General features: G+C 43.0%; 1 protein-coding gene across 1 annotated transcript in view; it reads right to left on the reverse strand.

The window, feature by feature from the left end:
• Positions 1-11265: 11265 nt before the first annotated feature.
• Positions 11266-16440, reverse strand: part of LOC147737484 (uncharacterized) — a 77809-nt gene continuing 72634 nt past the window's right edge. The window contains exon 4 of the mRNA XM_086933192.1: positions 11266-15795. Within this exon, the coding sequence (XP_086789318.1) occupies positions 13340-14452 (1113 nt within the window). The 5' untranslated portion in view covers positions 14453-15795 and the 3' untranslated portion in view covers positions 11266-13339. The remainder of the gene's footprint in view (positions 15796-16440) is intronic.

Consider the following 16440-nt stretch of genomic DNA (forward strand, 5'->3'; position numbering starts at 1 on the left):
GCACACAGTGCGTTAGACAGTAGTTCTCAGGTTGGGCCAGAGCAATTATCATGTGACCTGGAGAATCGTATTGTGTCTAAAATCGAAGAGAAGTTATTAGAATTATTGAGACCCATCTCTTCTAAACTCTCTGAAATAGACTCCAGGCTAGATAAAATTGAACATCAGCTGTTTTTCTCTGTAGGTAATCCACAGAGAGGAGGATCTAGTCAACCTACTGCCCCGACTGGGCCTATGAGGACCTTGCCTATGCAGAATTCCACAGTGGATGATGCGGGGTGCAGTGTAACACCAATGCCCCCGCGCCGAATGTAGGTGGTAAGCCTGGCCTGCTCTCTAATGAATGATCAAGGGATGGTCCCCGGGATGGTAAAACTGAGGCACCAGGGCGGGGGATTCGTTCACATCAGCCCACAACGGATAGGTTCAATCTTCCCCCCGAGGCAACCCCATATTCGGTCATTATGACAAACGTTCCCCCCCTAAAGAGTGGTGTGGATGAACATTGGATGTCCCTGGGAAACAAGGCACTACACCACGTAAATAACCTGACTGGTTTGGGGAGCTGTTTATTCAACGAATTTAAAATGACACGTAGGATCCCATGGGTAGGGGAGTCTGCTAAAACTTTTAGAGGGGATTGTGTAATTTTGAATTTTGCCTTACCACAGATCGTCAAAGTGATCCTGGAGAGGGCAGGCACGAGGCAGGGCTTAGAGGACGCTATTGGTATTGTACCCTTGTTTTTTTTTTATAGAAACCCCAAATAAATGAAAGGCCACCACGCAGGCATCTACCCCAGGTACGAGGCCCCTGCGACTTTTTTGTACCGGTTCAAAACAGATTTGAGGTATTCTCAAACCTGGAAGAAATCGACTGACTAGTAACTCCAGGAGCATCTACTATTGATGTACAGCTGAATGGGGCCAAAAGGAAGGAATTACTAGGAGTAAGCCCCTCCCCCAAAGAGAGGGAGGTTCTGAGTGAAACCAAAGAAGGTACCAAGATTTTAACTTGGAACATTGCAGGTTTAAAAAATAAATTAGTCGATGTCCTATGGAGAAACTCCTTATGTGGGGTTGATATCATCGGGTTGCAGGAAACATGGGACACTGAGAGAATTTGCTATGTTTAGATGGCTATACAACCCACTTTATTCCAGCAATTGCCTCTAGTATGGGGAGGGCAAAGGGTGGGTTAGTGACTTTGGTTTCCGCTATTATCCCAGGTATCCATACCAACTTGGACACGGGGTCTCCGCATTGTCTGGCAGTGCAAATTGCTTCTAGTCACGTGTGCACTATTTTAATCATTAATTTTTATAACTCATTTGACAGAGTCACTGCTACTGAACATCTGGTTAGTCTAAATCAGTTCCTTGACAACTATAGAGCAACTTACACAGACCCTTTCTCGGTTATTGTCTTAGGAGACTTTAATGTTCACGGTTGCCCTGAGAATTGTCTGGTTATGGACTGTTTAGGCCCCATGGACCAGGGCATAATCCATTTTGAGCATTCCCCGCAAGGAGAATTCTTGGAAGCTTTAATGGCGGACAATGGATTAATATTGCCCTATATAGGGAGTAAGGTTGTACCCACCTTTAAAGGGAACGGAACATCTTCGATTATTGATTATATTTTTATTCGTTCCGTGCTGGGTGCCAAGGTCTGTGGATGCACAGCAATCTGGTCTACATTTAGCGACCATAATCCAGTGGTTCTGACCATGGTGGACGTGGTCAAGAAACCGGAACGGTGTAATAGGAAGATGGATAAAATGGACATCCAGCCTACAGATCAGGCCCGTAGAATTAGATGGTGCCGAGTGATACCTGGGGATTTTCATACCAACCTATTAACTAAGGTTGGAGCAGAGATGTGTATTTGCTTGAATGAGCAAGCTGGGGACAAGGAAGTTTTAGAGGCATACACTAAAGTCTGCTCTCAGGTTGTGGATGATCTCAACCGGCTTGGAAGGTGCAAGATCTAGCCGGGGAGGGGTGGTTTGATCACAATTGCTCACTAGCACATACGAAACTGTTGGAGGCCCTGAAACGAAATCCAGTCGATAAGCCCACTGTGGCAGCTTTAAGGAAAGCATATAAAGATGTACTGGAAAGTAGAATCCGTGAAATCAGAGGCGAGGCATGGGAGGACTTAACTTCTATTGACGTCCTCAAAAATAGCTCCAAATTTTGGGCAGTGGTCAATAAACCTTTTTTTAATGATTCCTAAAATGATCAACTAGATTGTGGTATCCAGGAACAGGTGTGGTGTTCGCATTTTAAATCAGTCTATGAAGGACCAGACTTGGGAGGGGTCGGTATATCCCTACCCATGAATGATCCTTATACTTTATCGGTTACTGAGCTAGAGGTGGCAGATGCCATCAGCCAGATGACAAGTAATAAGGCTCCCGGACCTGACGGCGTACCAGCCGACCTCTTTAAATCAGATGTCAAGACATGGTCAAAGGTTTTATGTAATGTTTTTAACAGGGTGTGCAAAACAGGTTTGCCGGGAACTTGGTTTGAATCTGTCATTGTACCCATTTTTAAAAAGGGAAACAGAGGGGACCCTGGCTGTTATTGACCCATTTCCCTTATTGATTCTGCTGTTAAAGTCCTCGGACGAGTGGTTTTAAGTAAACTCACAGGGTGGCTAGCAGAAACCAATACACTTTCGGGCCTGCAATTTGGGTTTAGGAAAGGGCGAGGTACAATAGATCAAAGCCTCAACCTTCAATTACTAATTGGAAAGTACACAATCGCCAAAAGGGGCACCCTATACTTAGCGTTCATGGACCTTTCCTCTGCCTTTGACCGTGTGAATAGGTCCAAATTATGGGTGATGCTCCCTCACCTAGGCGTGGACAAAAATATTGTGTACTTTCTTGCTGACCTTCACAGGGATCTGTCGGTCACAGTGAGATACGGCCGTAAGGGAAATTGTACAGGGAACATTTGTATTGCCAATGGTGTTAGGCAGGGGTGCATTTTGGATCCCCTGCTTTTCACCCTGCACATTAATGACCTAGGTTCTGTCTTAACGGAGGCTTGCAAGGACATACCGAGGGTAGGCAAACGATCAATTCCGGCATTGTTATATGCTGATGATGCCGCCCTTTTAGCACGTACAGCGGTAGGACTGCAAAGCCTTTAAAACTCATTTTCTGTTTTTATGAAATCTATAGATCTTAGCGTTAACTTTTCCAAATCACATGTTATGATGGGGGGCACAAATGTGAAGGGGGTAAAAACTCTGCATTGTGAAGGGAATGTGCTGTCTAGGGTATCAACTTTTCCATACCTAGGCGTTATCTTTGATGACAAGGGGACATGGACGCCTTAGATAACAGCTAAACGTAATGTTGTAGCTAGATCCATTTTGGCCGTTTTGGGCTTTGCCCGTAAACTGGGAGTTAAACCATTTCAAGCCTTGCTAAAGATATATGACGCCAAATGTACCTCCCTTGCTATGTATGGGGCAGAGCTCTGGGGCTTTAAGAATGTTAAGGCCATTCAAGTGGCGGAGGATACATTTCTGAAAACCATTCTATCAGTTCCTCAATCCACATCTGGCTATATCATTCATCAGGAGTGTGGAGTTGGTTTTCTGGAAGACCGGATAGCTGTAGCTCCTCTTTTAAAATGGATTTCTATCTGGCTAAATCCCGAGCTGGAGCTGAATCAAGAAATCCTTAGAGATTGTTTAGCACTTGATTTTGGTCATCGCATTCCCTGGCTGAGTTATGTCCATAAACTAGCTGTTAAATTGGGTCGACCAGAATTGTTTAACTCGCCTGATAAGTTAGTGAAAGGGGATATCAAGTGGGCTAAGGATTCCCATAAGTTAGCAGCTTGCTCAGCCAGAGAAGATAGAGAGCTGGGTAAACCTACTGTAAGGGCTCACCTATTGTTACAAACCTCAGATTTGATTGAGCCCTGAATATTGTAAATAATGCAAATCATCGTTTTTTACTAACTAGATTCAGGCTGAACCAATTCCATCTCCTTTTTTCTGAAACCCCAGGGTGGACAAAGGAGGAAGATTTGGGGATCTGCTCTTGTGATGGCTTCTCCACCAAAGATACTATGCACTTGTTTTCTTCTGTGAGCACTTTCACCCGATACATAAGCGTTTTATCATCCCCCTCATAAAAGATAAAGGTTTCATGCAGGTCAAACCGGCCCTCCTTTACTTGCAGCTATTTTCCAATGTGTGGGAGATTTTTAACATAGCCAATTTCCTCACGGTGGCTGTAAGATTAAAGAAAAAAAAATGGAAATAGTTATGATAATGATTTCTGAAGTAATTAATTGTGACTGAGTACACCCTTTTTATTTATCCAATTGGTTTTAAAGGTTTTATAATGTTTTTAAATTGGTATGATAAAATGTACTGTATTCATTGTTAATGGGCATTTTTTTATTGTATATTTATCTTTTTTATTCTTGGTCTTGACACAAAATGTTTAGTATACTTTTATGGTTTTTGTTATAAAGCGAATAAAGTATTTTTGCCTGACTGATATAACAGAGATAATATCTCGCATTAACTTTCCACAAACAAAATCCCTTGTAGGCAGTTTGTTTCTTTCATATTGATTTCGCCCAAGCCTGCAAGGGTTTATTGGGTTCCCACCCCCTTTGTAACTGGCATACATCAGTCACCCCTCTAGCTGGGTGCCCTATGCCAGTGGTGAGGGTACAGGTGCATGAGCCCTGTATCCCTACAGTGCCCAAGTCTATTTCTGGGCACTGTAAGTGCAGTGCTGCCATTAAGAATATATGGTGCTGTGAGTTTGTCATTACGAACTCCACAGCACCTTAATGGGTACACTGAAGACTGGGTAGTTTGGTATCAAACTTCTCAGCACATTAAACCCACACTGATGCCAGTGTGGGATTTAATGTAAAATGCACAACAGAGGGCATCTTAGAGATGCCCCCTGAAACACGACCAACTCCTAGTGACTTGACTGAGTGGCTGCTTAGGCTGCCACCACCAGACATGTTTCTCGATCCCTAGGTCGAGAGCTTGCTGCTCTCAGGGGCCTGAAACAATGCACATCCTGGGAAGAGGTGCCAAGCCTCCTCCCCCAGGATGGGCAACTCCACCCCTAAGATGGGGGAGGCGAGGAGAAGCACAACTTCGAGTCCCCACCATCATGAGGATAGGGGAACCCAACCAACCAGGGACAGGCTCCTGCCCCCCCTCCCACTGGAGAGTGGCAGAATGGGGGTGTACCCACCACAGGGAAGGGACCCATTTTTCCCTGCCCTTTACCTACCTGTAACACCCCTACATTTTGTATTCAGGGGCAGCCTGAAACTTCCTTCCTCAGATCCAGCAACAACAAGAAAAGAAGAGAGGAAGGACGAGAAGCAGCGCAGAGAGGACGCCGCCCACTGACTTGGCCCCAGCCCTACAGGCCTGTCTCCCCTTGAACCTGCTCCTTGGAAACTCTGGCGTGTCCAACAGCCAGCAACCTCACAAACCCCGGAGGACCTGCCTGCCTTCCCTTTCAAGACTGATTCTCCTGTGAACACCGGACGTGTTTAAACTGCAGCTTCTGGTGCCAGCCAGAAACCGAGAATCCAGCCCACTCCGCACCCACCGAACCGTGGCTCGTTCCAGCCCCATATACCTAGCCTTCATGGACCAGTTCTCAGCATTCGACTGTGTTGATAGGTCCAAGCTGTGGCAGTTGATGTTCTCCATTGGCATTGACAGTAACATCATTTTATTTCTGAGGGATCTGCACCGTGATAATAATCACTAGGGAAATCATTTACAGGGTAGCATAGTATTCCTCACAATAACTCCAGGAGTCACAGTCCACACAATGTAAATGCGTTGTTCCCCCTAATTCCAACTTTACATGTACCCCCAATCACTTGCCCAAACCTCTCCCTGCTGATGTCAATGCGTTCCTCCGTCAACCCGCAGACCATATTTTTGGCCCCTTTGAAAGTGCCCATACAATAAAAATGCTGCAGTTGTAAATACATATCAACTACCATTTGTTGTGTTTAAAACATTTTATTGAATAATAAAACCTAGTAAACATAAGCTGATTATTAAAGCAAAACAAAACATCAGTTGCCATACACATAAGAGACAAAAGTTGTACATAAACAGCTTTATGAAGTAGTGAAGGGACTAGTGGGGGAAACTTCTGATCTGGCCCCACCTCCGTCACAATCCTTTTGTGATGAACTAGCCAATTTTTTCTACATGAAGGTCAATGATATTTATATGGCCTTCTCCCCCAAGCAAACTCCCCACTCAACCAGTACGATATCTAGGGAATGTACTCTAACTCATTTCAGAGAGGTGACAGAGCAACAAATCCTGGATAATATTAACACCATAAAATCAGGATCTGCCCTGCATCCATGTCCCCCAAAAATCATCCCACCAGTCTTGGATCTGTTAATCCCTGTGGTTACACAAATTTGCAACGCCATTTTTAAATCAGCAACGTTTCCCACCACCTTGAAAAATACTCTTTTAAAACCCCTCCTGAAAAAACCTCACCTGGCAAAAGATGACTTAAAAAACTATCGACCTACAGCCAGCCTCCCCTTCCTGGCTAAGGTGGTGGAGAAAGCTATGAATCACCAACTATCAGAGTATATTGAAGAACATGCCTTGCTGGATAATACCCAGTTTGAGTTCCGCAAACATCACGGCACAGAAACAGCTTTAATCAAAGCCGCTGACGATATCAGAACCATCAAAGATCAGGGAGGTACGGCAGTACTTGTACTTTTGACACGGTCGATCATTCCATCTTGATCGACTGTGTTGGAAAGATGGGAATCCAGCAGCGTGCGAAGAATCTTCTGAATTCTTTCTTGTCTGATAGGACCCAGGCAGTTACTTTGGGCCCTTTCAAATCTAGTGAGCTTTCTCTACCTTGTGGGGTGCCGCAAGGCTCATCCCTGAGTCCGACACTTTTTAATATCTATGTGTCGGACCTAGCTACTGTCATCAGGCAATATGGGATGGGCCTTACCTCTTACGCAGACGACACCCAATTGGTCATCGCCATTAATAATGATGGAGAAAATATGGCGAAACGTTTTCAGGAGGGTATCCTGGCTATTGGGGACTGGATGTCCGCCAGTTCCCTTAAATTAAACTCCCAAAAGAGCGAGGTTGTAATTTTTGGAAACATCTCCCCCTGCTGGTCTCCTGAGTGGTGGCCTTCATCCTTCAGAACTCCGCCACGTCCTGTCCCAAAGGTTAGGAATTTGGGAGTGGTATTTGATGATAATCTCAATTTTTCGGCTCATGCAAATCAAGTTGCAGGCACAGCTTTTCATAAGCTGAAACTCATCAAAAAAATTACTCTATTCTTACCTGACGCTGCAGGTAAAACCCTGGTAAGTGCATTGGTATTATCGTCACTCGATTATTTTAATGGACTGTTTACTAGTGCACAAACCAGAGTCATCAATAAAATGCAATCGGTGCAGAATGCAGCAGCGAGACTGTTGACCAGAACCCCAAAATTCAAACCCATTGCTCAAACTATTCGCAACCTTCACTGGTTGACGATCAAAAATCGAGTAAAATTCAAAGCAATGTGCCTGGTTTTTAAGACTCTTCAGAACTCAGGTCCACAGTTTCTTAGGAATCAGATAACTCCATACCGTCCACAAAGACAACTGAGATCAGCCACCTTGTTTCATCTAAACGTTCCCCGCACAAGAACAGTCTCTTGGGGAGTTGGACGGTTCACAGTTGCAGCATCCAGACTTTGGAATTCCCTTCCTCTGTCGATTCGGATGAGTCATACGCTGTTGTCATTCAGAAAGAACTTAAAAACTTGGCTGTTTAACCAATGAATTGGTCGATAACCTCAGTAGGGAATCATGAATTGAATTTTTAGCGCAAAGACGCCCTTGGGCATATGTTCGCGCTCTATAAATTTTAAAAATAAATAATAAATAAATATATTTTAAATCAAGCGCACGATTACCAAAAAGGCATCCTGGCACTAGTGTCATTTGAAACCTGACAGTGCGGGATATAAAATACCTAAATATTTGCCTAGCAGTTAGATGAGAACATTAAACTATGGGCTGAAAAGAAAAGGCTTAAGTTCCTTCCTGAACTTCAATAGTTTAGGCTGACCTCAAATGATTGGATAGAGTTCCACCATTTGGAGGTGGAGTAGGAGAAACATCTTCCTACCCCATGGACACTTTTTATTCTGGGTACACATACCTGCCTAGTATTGCTGGACCATAGAGTACGAGAAGGGGCATGTCATTTAAAAATCTTGTAGGAAGCGAGGGCCATCCTGATGCAGTGTCTTATGGGCACAGCATGAGGCTTTGAATTTAATTCTTGTCCTAATAGGCAGCCGATGGAGGTCTTAAATGGCTTCAAAGGCAGAGCAGAATTTGGGGAGGTTCTTCAGCACTCTTGCTGCCACATTTTGAACTGTTTGCAACTTATTGAGAAGACAACTGGGAGCCCATATAAAGTTCAGTAAAATAATCCATTTTAGATTCGACAAGAGCCAGGATAACACTTTTCCTAAGCTCCATGGGAAGGAAGGCCAAGATTTTCTTTGAATGTTTTAACATAAGGAAACAGGAAGAGGTTACCTGATTGGATTGGTCTTATAAAAGTGAGTTTTGAGTCAAAGACGACTACCCAAATTTCTAGCCTTCTGAACTGGGAGTGGAAGGGGCTCGAGACTGTGTGGCCACCAAAAGGTGTTCCAGAAGGAGGAATCCTTACCAAATAGCACTAACTCTGTTTTTTCCGCATCTAAATTTAAGAAATTCTTCTGCATCCAATTAGCGATGCTAGTCATACTCGTTCTAAAGTCTTTTGCCACTTTTTCAGGTTCTGCAGTCACCGATACCACTATTTGGGTATCACTGGCATAAAATAATGTAGAGGAGCAACAGGATCGAACTAGTTCAATTAATGGAGTGCTATATGCATTAGGCAAAGTCAGACTTATTGAAGATCCCCAAGACCCCACAAGGAAGTGAAAATGGGGCAGAGGTCAAATCTTCCAAAGGTACCAATTGCCCTCTGTTTGACAAAAACAACCTGGTCAGTTTGAGAGCAGTACCGTTGATGCTTATACTTACTAAACGGCTTACCAAAGAGAAATGGTTAACTGTATCAAATGTGTCCGAAAGATCCAATAGGCTCAAGGCTGCATTTATCTCCTCTATCCACAATGGATCTGATCTCTTCAACTACTGCTGAGAAGGCCGACTCTGTACAGCAGTAGGGTCTAAACCCATGTTGAGCAGGATCCAGACAGTTGGTATGTTCAAAGAAGGCGGTGATCTCCTGATTCATGGCCATTTCTAAAATTTCATCAGGAAGAGGAAAGACCAATTTGGATCTGTAGTTCTTTACATCTGAGGGATCGAGGGAAGGAGTCTTTAGAAGTGGCAAAATCGATGCTTTTTCTAAGCATCTGGAAAAAAGACGGACTTGAGCACCATTGTAATAACAAAGTGAGATGAGCAGAAATGGTCGCTGAAACCGGAAGGAGGGCAAGAATCTGCAGGGCTCCACATTTCATAGTGCTAATAAGATTAGAGACTTTCTCTTCAGAAAGTGGGGTGAATGTACTCATTACCAGGAAATGGTAAGTTAGTTTATTCACCGTACGTTACTCCACTGTATCTGTCCCTGAAGATTATCTGGTGTTATCTTAAAATCCAGGAATATTTTATTTACTTTGGGAAAAAGAATTCGGCTAGTTCATTACAGCTTTTTGGCTGGGAGTTGCTAAATTTTTATAACCAAATGATGAAAGTGATTTAACTGTGTTGAACCGTAGGCTGTAACTCTTCCTCCACAATTGTTATTGGTGCCTATATTTGCAGATCATAGGAGTACCATGGCGCGGAAGGCGCAGACAGATGGTTAGTCTTCAATCTAAAAGGCCCTACTTGACAAACTGACTGGTAACAATGTGCAAGATGAGGTCCTACTGTCTGGTGGGGGAGTCCGAAGCCCTCCAGATGAATGCAAAACAGCAGGCAGGCCGGTGAGGAGTAAATAAACAAAGAACACATCACTTGCCTGCTGCTGAGACTCCTCCTTTTATTGGCCCATTGGCGAGCTCTGGATCAATGCAAGGACGAGGTAGCATTCACTGGCATTTTTTTGAAAAATGCAGACTTGTTCCAAAACTGGCGATTTTTTTGGCACATCGCTAAATCCTGGAGGGTCTCAATGACAATGCTCCCAAATATAATCATGCCCTGTGGGAAACAGTGGCCCAAATTCTGCAGGCGAACACAAGCTATTCAGGATAGATGTGTTGCAGCAAAGTTTGTACTATGTTGTGACTTGGACATAGCCTATTGCTTGGGTCAGGCGATTGGCATGAGTGTAGAACTACAGTGCATTGCCAAGATTAGGTCTATATTGTTCTCTAAAGAAACCCGAGCATCGTTAATGGACAAGCTATTCGATGGCTCTCGCCTTTTAAGCAAGAAAGTGGACTAGGCCCCAGGCAGATTCCTTTGGTCTGTCTGCCTCCGCCACGCAATTTCATCACAAATCTCGTCCCCTTTTGGTTACTGTAGGGTTTTTTAATACTGCCAGCGCCAGACCCTGCTGCAAACCCAACAGGTCTCCCAGTTCTTTCAAAGCCATAGCACATAAAGGCAAAGTCCGGGACATCATGCCACTGAGGGACCTGCTGCTACAACTGGTGCAGCTGCAAAACCTCTTTGTGTCCGTCCAGACACTTACTCACCCTATTGTAGGCCGTACCCAACATTTTCTCCAGTGAATTAGATTATGCCAGTGGCAGACCCCTCTCCCTATTCCACCCAGACTTAACAGTGGCAACGGATGTATCACGTCTGGGATGGGAAGGCCATATGGGAGACAGAGACTAGGGTACCCTCGTCACAGGCAGAGACCCAACTCCACAACAAGCTGTTGGAGTTGCGAGCATTTCACTTAGCGGTGAATGTCTTCCTGCCCACCATCACAGGATGGCTGGTGCAACTTCTCACAGACAAGACAGTCAATGACGATGGTCTCATCAGGAAGAGTCACACTTGAACTTGTTTGACAGCGAGCCGAGGATTCACTGGCTGCAGTAGTTTGGTCCGACGAACGGGCCCTGGAACTGTAGTTGAATTTGACTTCCTCCCAGGTACGCTGCCCCGAAATACAGAAGAATCCTTACTGGGTTGTATTGAATATAGTTGAGAATCATATTGGAGAAGCGGCGATCTACCATCCTGATAAGACCATGGTAATTAACTGGAACGGTTGAAACATTGACTATACAGGGACTATTTCATATAAATGATATCTTCTAAGAATCGCCTTTGCTTAACTTGTATTGTACAAAAGTATTTACACCCCTGTTTCTGTGTGCAAAATGTGGATCGGACTGTTTTATTATCATATCAGTTTCAACTTTAGCACTGCGCAGTCATCACTCAACGATTTATATATACACTTGCTGCTGAGAACACAATTAGAATTTTTGGAATTGAAAAGACTTCATCTGAATTCTAATCTTGATAAAAATGGTGAATTAATATCTGCCCAGGGCCTGCATATGTGATACAGACCAGTGAGATAATGAACTCACAGACCTTTGTAGTTGTTCACAGTGCACATGGGAAGTGCTTCTATGCGTCTACGCTTGTCACTTCTGGAGCAGGTTGATGTGACACTGAGCTGCATGATGTTTCCTACTGTGTGCAGCAGGACTACTTTAAAGTTTGAGGATCCAGTCTGGCGTGTGGGGAATATTCACACGGTAAGGAATCTGTAGGTAAAGGAGTATCCACCAGAAAGAGCGTTACCGAAGGCAAGTAACTGGTTTGTTATGTTTTCCTGCTGTCGTATATTATCTAATTCCGGGTGGTGAATTCCGCTTGCAGAGTTTCGCGTACTCAGCGGAGCTCGCGGAGTTCCTAAAAACTCTGCACCGTGGAGCGTAGCAAGGTTTTTTTTCACGCTCGCGCTCTTCAACGTCATGTACTGGAGCGAGGAAAATCCACCTCCTGATGAGATTTTCCTTGCTCGCGCTCGCCAAGGTCTAGTTGGAGGGCAAAATCCACTTCCTGGCGAGATTCGTTGTCGGATTTCTCAACGCGAAAGGTCGCGGCAGGTCACTAGCACTCGCGTTGAGAAACCTTCCTTCGCATTGACAAAGCTGCCGCTCGAGTAAAGCAGCTGCACCCTCTTGCGCTGCACATGATGCCATTCACGATTATTTTTGCAGGGCATGACAAACAATCGGAGATCAAAATCACCACGAACGGCATGACCCTAACGCACTATGCTGCTCGTAGAACTCCACGTAGAGCGGCGGAGTTTTTTCTTACACTTCGCGGAGTTCTTCATTGAGGAACACCGCCTAGGTTTAATCTTATCATGAAAATATAGATTTCAGTCATATGTTAAGAAACAAGGGTGAGTAGAAACCTTCTGGGTGGAGAAAATTTAAGGCATTAATATTGTGAATTTTCTGGTAATTTGTTGATTTTTGCAAGTACTAACACTTCTCTGTGTGAAGTAAAGACCTTGAGAGTTTTGTAACTTTCAGATACTTAAATTGTGGATTCTGTTGCAATTAAAACATTTTCAAGACCTGAAATTTCTTTGGAGGTTGCATGCGGGCAGCCTAAGTTATCCTGCAAGAGTTTCTTGATGAATCCTATTGCAACTACAATATGTGCTCTCTCATGTAAAGTAAGGTTGTTAGAAGCTTTTCTGCAACTCAAGAAACGCCTCACTTTTCACCTCATGTGGATGCATTTCTCATGTTTAGTGAAATCTCCTTTCTGAGTATAACGTTTCTGGCTTTCCCCTCCTGTATAAGGCTTTAGTCCAGTGTGAATTCTCTCATGTGAAGTGACATAGTATTCAAGACTAAACCTTATCTGACATTCAGAACACACAAGGCTTTTTCCTCCTGTGTGAGTTCGCTCATGACAAGTGAGAAGTAATTTGTAACCAAAACTTTGCTTGCATTTCGAGCACTCATAAGGTTTTTCCCCAGAGTGGGATCTCTCATGAAGCATAACACTATCTTTCAGATTCAAGATTTTATGGCATAAGGATTTTCTCCAGTGTGGAGTTTCTCATGGTGAGATATCGTTTTTCTCTGCAGCTTTTCTGGCATTCAGAGCACTCATAAGGTTTTTCATCAGTATGGAGTCGCTTATGGTTAGTGAGGCTGTGCCTATTAAATAGGAATTTCTGGCATTCACAACATTGGTAATGTTTTTTCCCTGTGTGCGTCTGCTCATGTACTGTGAGATTGCGTTTAAAATTGATGCTTTTCTGGCATTTGGAGCACTGAATCATTTTTGATGGTGTGTTTTCTTATGGTGCATGTAACCATCTCTACCTCTGAATCTTTTCTGACATTTAGAGCACTGATAATGTTGTTTTTCCCCAGTGTGGATTTTCACATGTGCAGTGAGACTAGATTTTTGGCTGAAACATTTTTGGCATTCGGAGCACTGGTAAGGTTGTTCCCCAGTGTGGGTTCTTATATGCTGAATGAGACGTCTTTTTTCACTGAAACATATCTGGCATTCAGAGCACCTATAAGGTTTTTCCCCAGTGTGGGTTCTTATATGGTGAGTGAGATTGCGTTTGTCACTGAAACATTTGTCGCATTCAATGCACTGATAAGGGTTTTCCCCAGTGTGGGTCCTAGTATGTTTAGTGAGTTTTCTTTTGTCACTGAAACATTTCTGGCATTCGGAGCACTGATAAGGTTTTTCCCCAGTGTGGGTTATTATATGCCGAGTGAGACTGCGTTTGCCACTGAAACATTTGTCGCATTCAATGCACTGATAAGGTTTTTCCCCAGTGTGGGTTCTTATATGCTGAGTGAGATGGCTTTTTGCATTGTAACATTTCTGGCATTCAGAGCACTGATAAGGTTTTTCCCCAGTGTGTGTTCTTATATGCTGAGTGAGACTAGGTTTGTCCCTGAAACATTTGTCGCATTCAATGCAGTGATAAGGTTTTTCCCCAGTGTGGGTTCTTATATGCTGAGTGAGATGGCATTTTGCAATGTAATATTTTTGGCATTCAGAGCACTGATAAGGTTTTTCCCCAGTGTGGGTTCTTGTATGCCGTTTGAGGCTGTTTTTGTCAATGAAACATTTCTGGCATTCAGAGCACTGATAAGGTTTTTCCCCAGTGTGGAATCTCAAATGTGCAGTTAGAAGTGATTTAAGTTTGAAATGTTTTGGGCATTCAGAGCACTGATAAGGGTTTTCCACAGAGTGGGTTAATGCATGTTGATATAGACTCCGTTTAATACTAAACCTTTTCTGGCATTCAGAGCACTGATAAGGTTTTTCCCCAGTGTGGATTCTCATATGCTCAGTGAGATAAGATTTACTGCTGAAACTTTTTTGGCACTCTGAGCACTGAGAGAGGTTTTTCCCAGTGTGCATTCTCTCAAATTCAATGAGATGAGATTGATGGCTCAATCTTTTTTGGCACAGGTAACTTATTTCCCCAACTTGGGTTATTTTGCTTTGATTGAGGTGGGTTTGAACTCTGAATTTGTTCTCACAGCACGTGTTTTTATAAGGTGTATTACTAGCGTTACATTTAGTTTTCTCTTGCTTATATGCCACGGTACGAGTGAACCCGATTTTAGAGTCGGGCTTGTTTAGATAATGTTCAGTATTTATTTCTAAAAGAAATTGTGTGTAATCTTCTTAACACTTTAATTGAGCAAAATATGTCTAGAAGCAGCCCTGTAACACCTGTCGAAATGTTTCTAGCAGATAATAGTCTTTTGGTAATAGCCTCTCCGGCAGCAACTTATTTTGTGACTGAAGTTTTTCTCAAAACTATTCTTATAGTGCAGTGATAAGGTGTTAGTCTGATATTTAATGATTAAACTGAGAAGTACCTTTTTACACTGACCTAATGGCAGTAAGTGAGAACATTAGAACATGCACAGTACTATTGTGGCTCACCAGTCGCAGAACATCAGTTAATTTTACCCTTTCTATGTTTGGTGTAAGGTGTAGTTCTGAAGACGAGGATTTATTTACATTAGCTATAGCGCAACGATGCTCATTTAATCAGTTTTTACATATCACTCCTGCACAACTAATAATGTTGAGGCGATTTACATAGAATTACAGAACAGTACACATTAAAAAAGAAACAATCTGAGATAGTCATGAAAACAATAAAGTGGTGGATTTTTAAGGTTTTCGCCAGAGCAGAGTGGGTCGAGGTGTTATATCCCCAGGCAGATAGTCTCAAACTTGTGTAACTGGGTAAAAATGGTTGTTGAACAGAGGCGATTTTCCAATCTTTTGGTTGTTAACGTGTCAGCTTCGGAGTCTTCTTTCAGAGTCTTTTCTTTGATGGTTTACAGAAGAAACCTTTTGTTATATCTTTCTTTTATGCAGTGTGTGCTTCCTCTCTGAAATTACATGATGCTTTAGATGAAAGTTATTCTGTCATGCTGAGGTAGTTTGTCTTTCTGATAATATTTCAGATGAGGATGCTGTGATTGGTCTTTCTGGGATTATTTCTGATGCTGTGTGCACAGATATGGCTTTGCTCTGTGTTAATGAAATGCTAAATTAGAGACTTCACTTACAGATATAGTACTTTCCTCAGCTCCCACTTCCTCGCCACACCTAGATTCTGGAAATTGTTTAAACTTAGAATGCTGGATGTCCTTCAGTTTTTCAAAATAATCCTTCTTATGGCACTAACATTCAGTTGCCTGGTGCTAAATCTTGCTTTCTTCGTCCGTAATTTCAATCACCTATAGTATTAAAATTAAATAGTTAATGCATAATACATGTAAATTTCCACAAAAATAATTTACAAGCAGAGTGTAGAATGGTAGCCTGAGAGTACTTGGATGTAGGAGTGACGATTTGTAGAATTTCCAACATTTTATTAAGCTCACAAAGGATACATGTACCCTATGGACTTGTAACATAGAACCCCAAAGGCAGATATTAAAGTCATATGGACTGGCACCAAACAGATATTTAAAAAAGAATACTATTAATTTATTTTTAATGTAGATTTTTGAGAATTTCCCTCCCACGGAAAACAGGTGTTTTCCCCTGCCCTGAGTTACCACCTACTTGTATCTGGTACCGTGACTTTTGAGTTCTGGCCTCTGCCGCACGCAAATCTATAGTGTGTTGCAAGGACTATGCCTAGACCTATCCCTCAACTATGGTCCAGAGTATGAATCAAGGGCAATGAAATTAAGGCATACTTTCATGTGTCAGATAGTTACTAACTGGTACTATACGCCGGAGCGCGTGAATCGCTTTGACCCTCGATGTAGCGATCTGTTGTTGGAGGGAGTGCGGGGAGAAAGGAATATTGGAACACATCCTCTGGAGTTGCACCCACATACAGCCATACTGGTCCCAAGTACTGGATGAAATAG

The sequence above is a fragment of the Lissotriton vulgaris genome, chromosome 1_1 (genome assembly GCF_964263255.1).
Source record: "Lissotriton vulgaris chromosome 1_1, aLisVul1.2, whole genome shotgun sequence".
Taxonomy (NCBI): Eukaryota; Metazoa; Chordata; class Amphibia; order Caudata; family Salamandridae; genus Lissotriton; species Lissotriton vulgaris.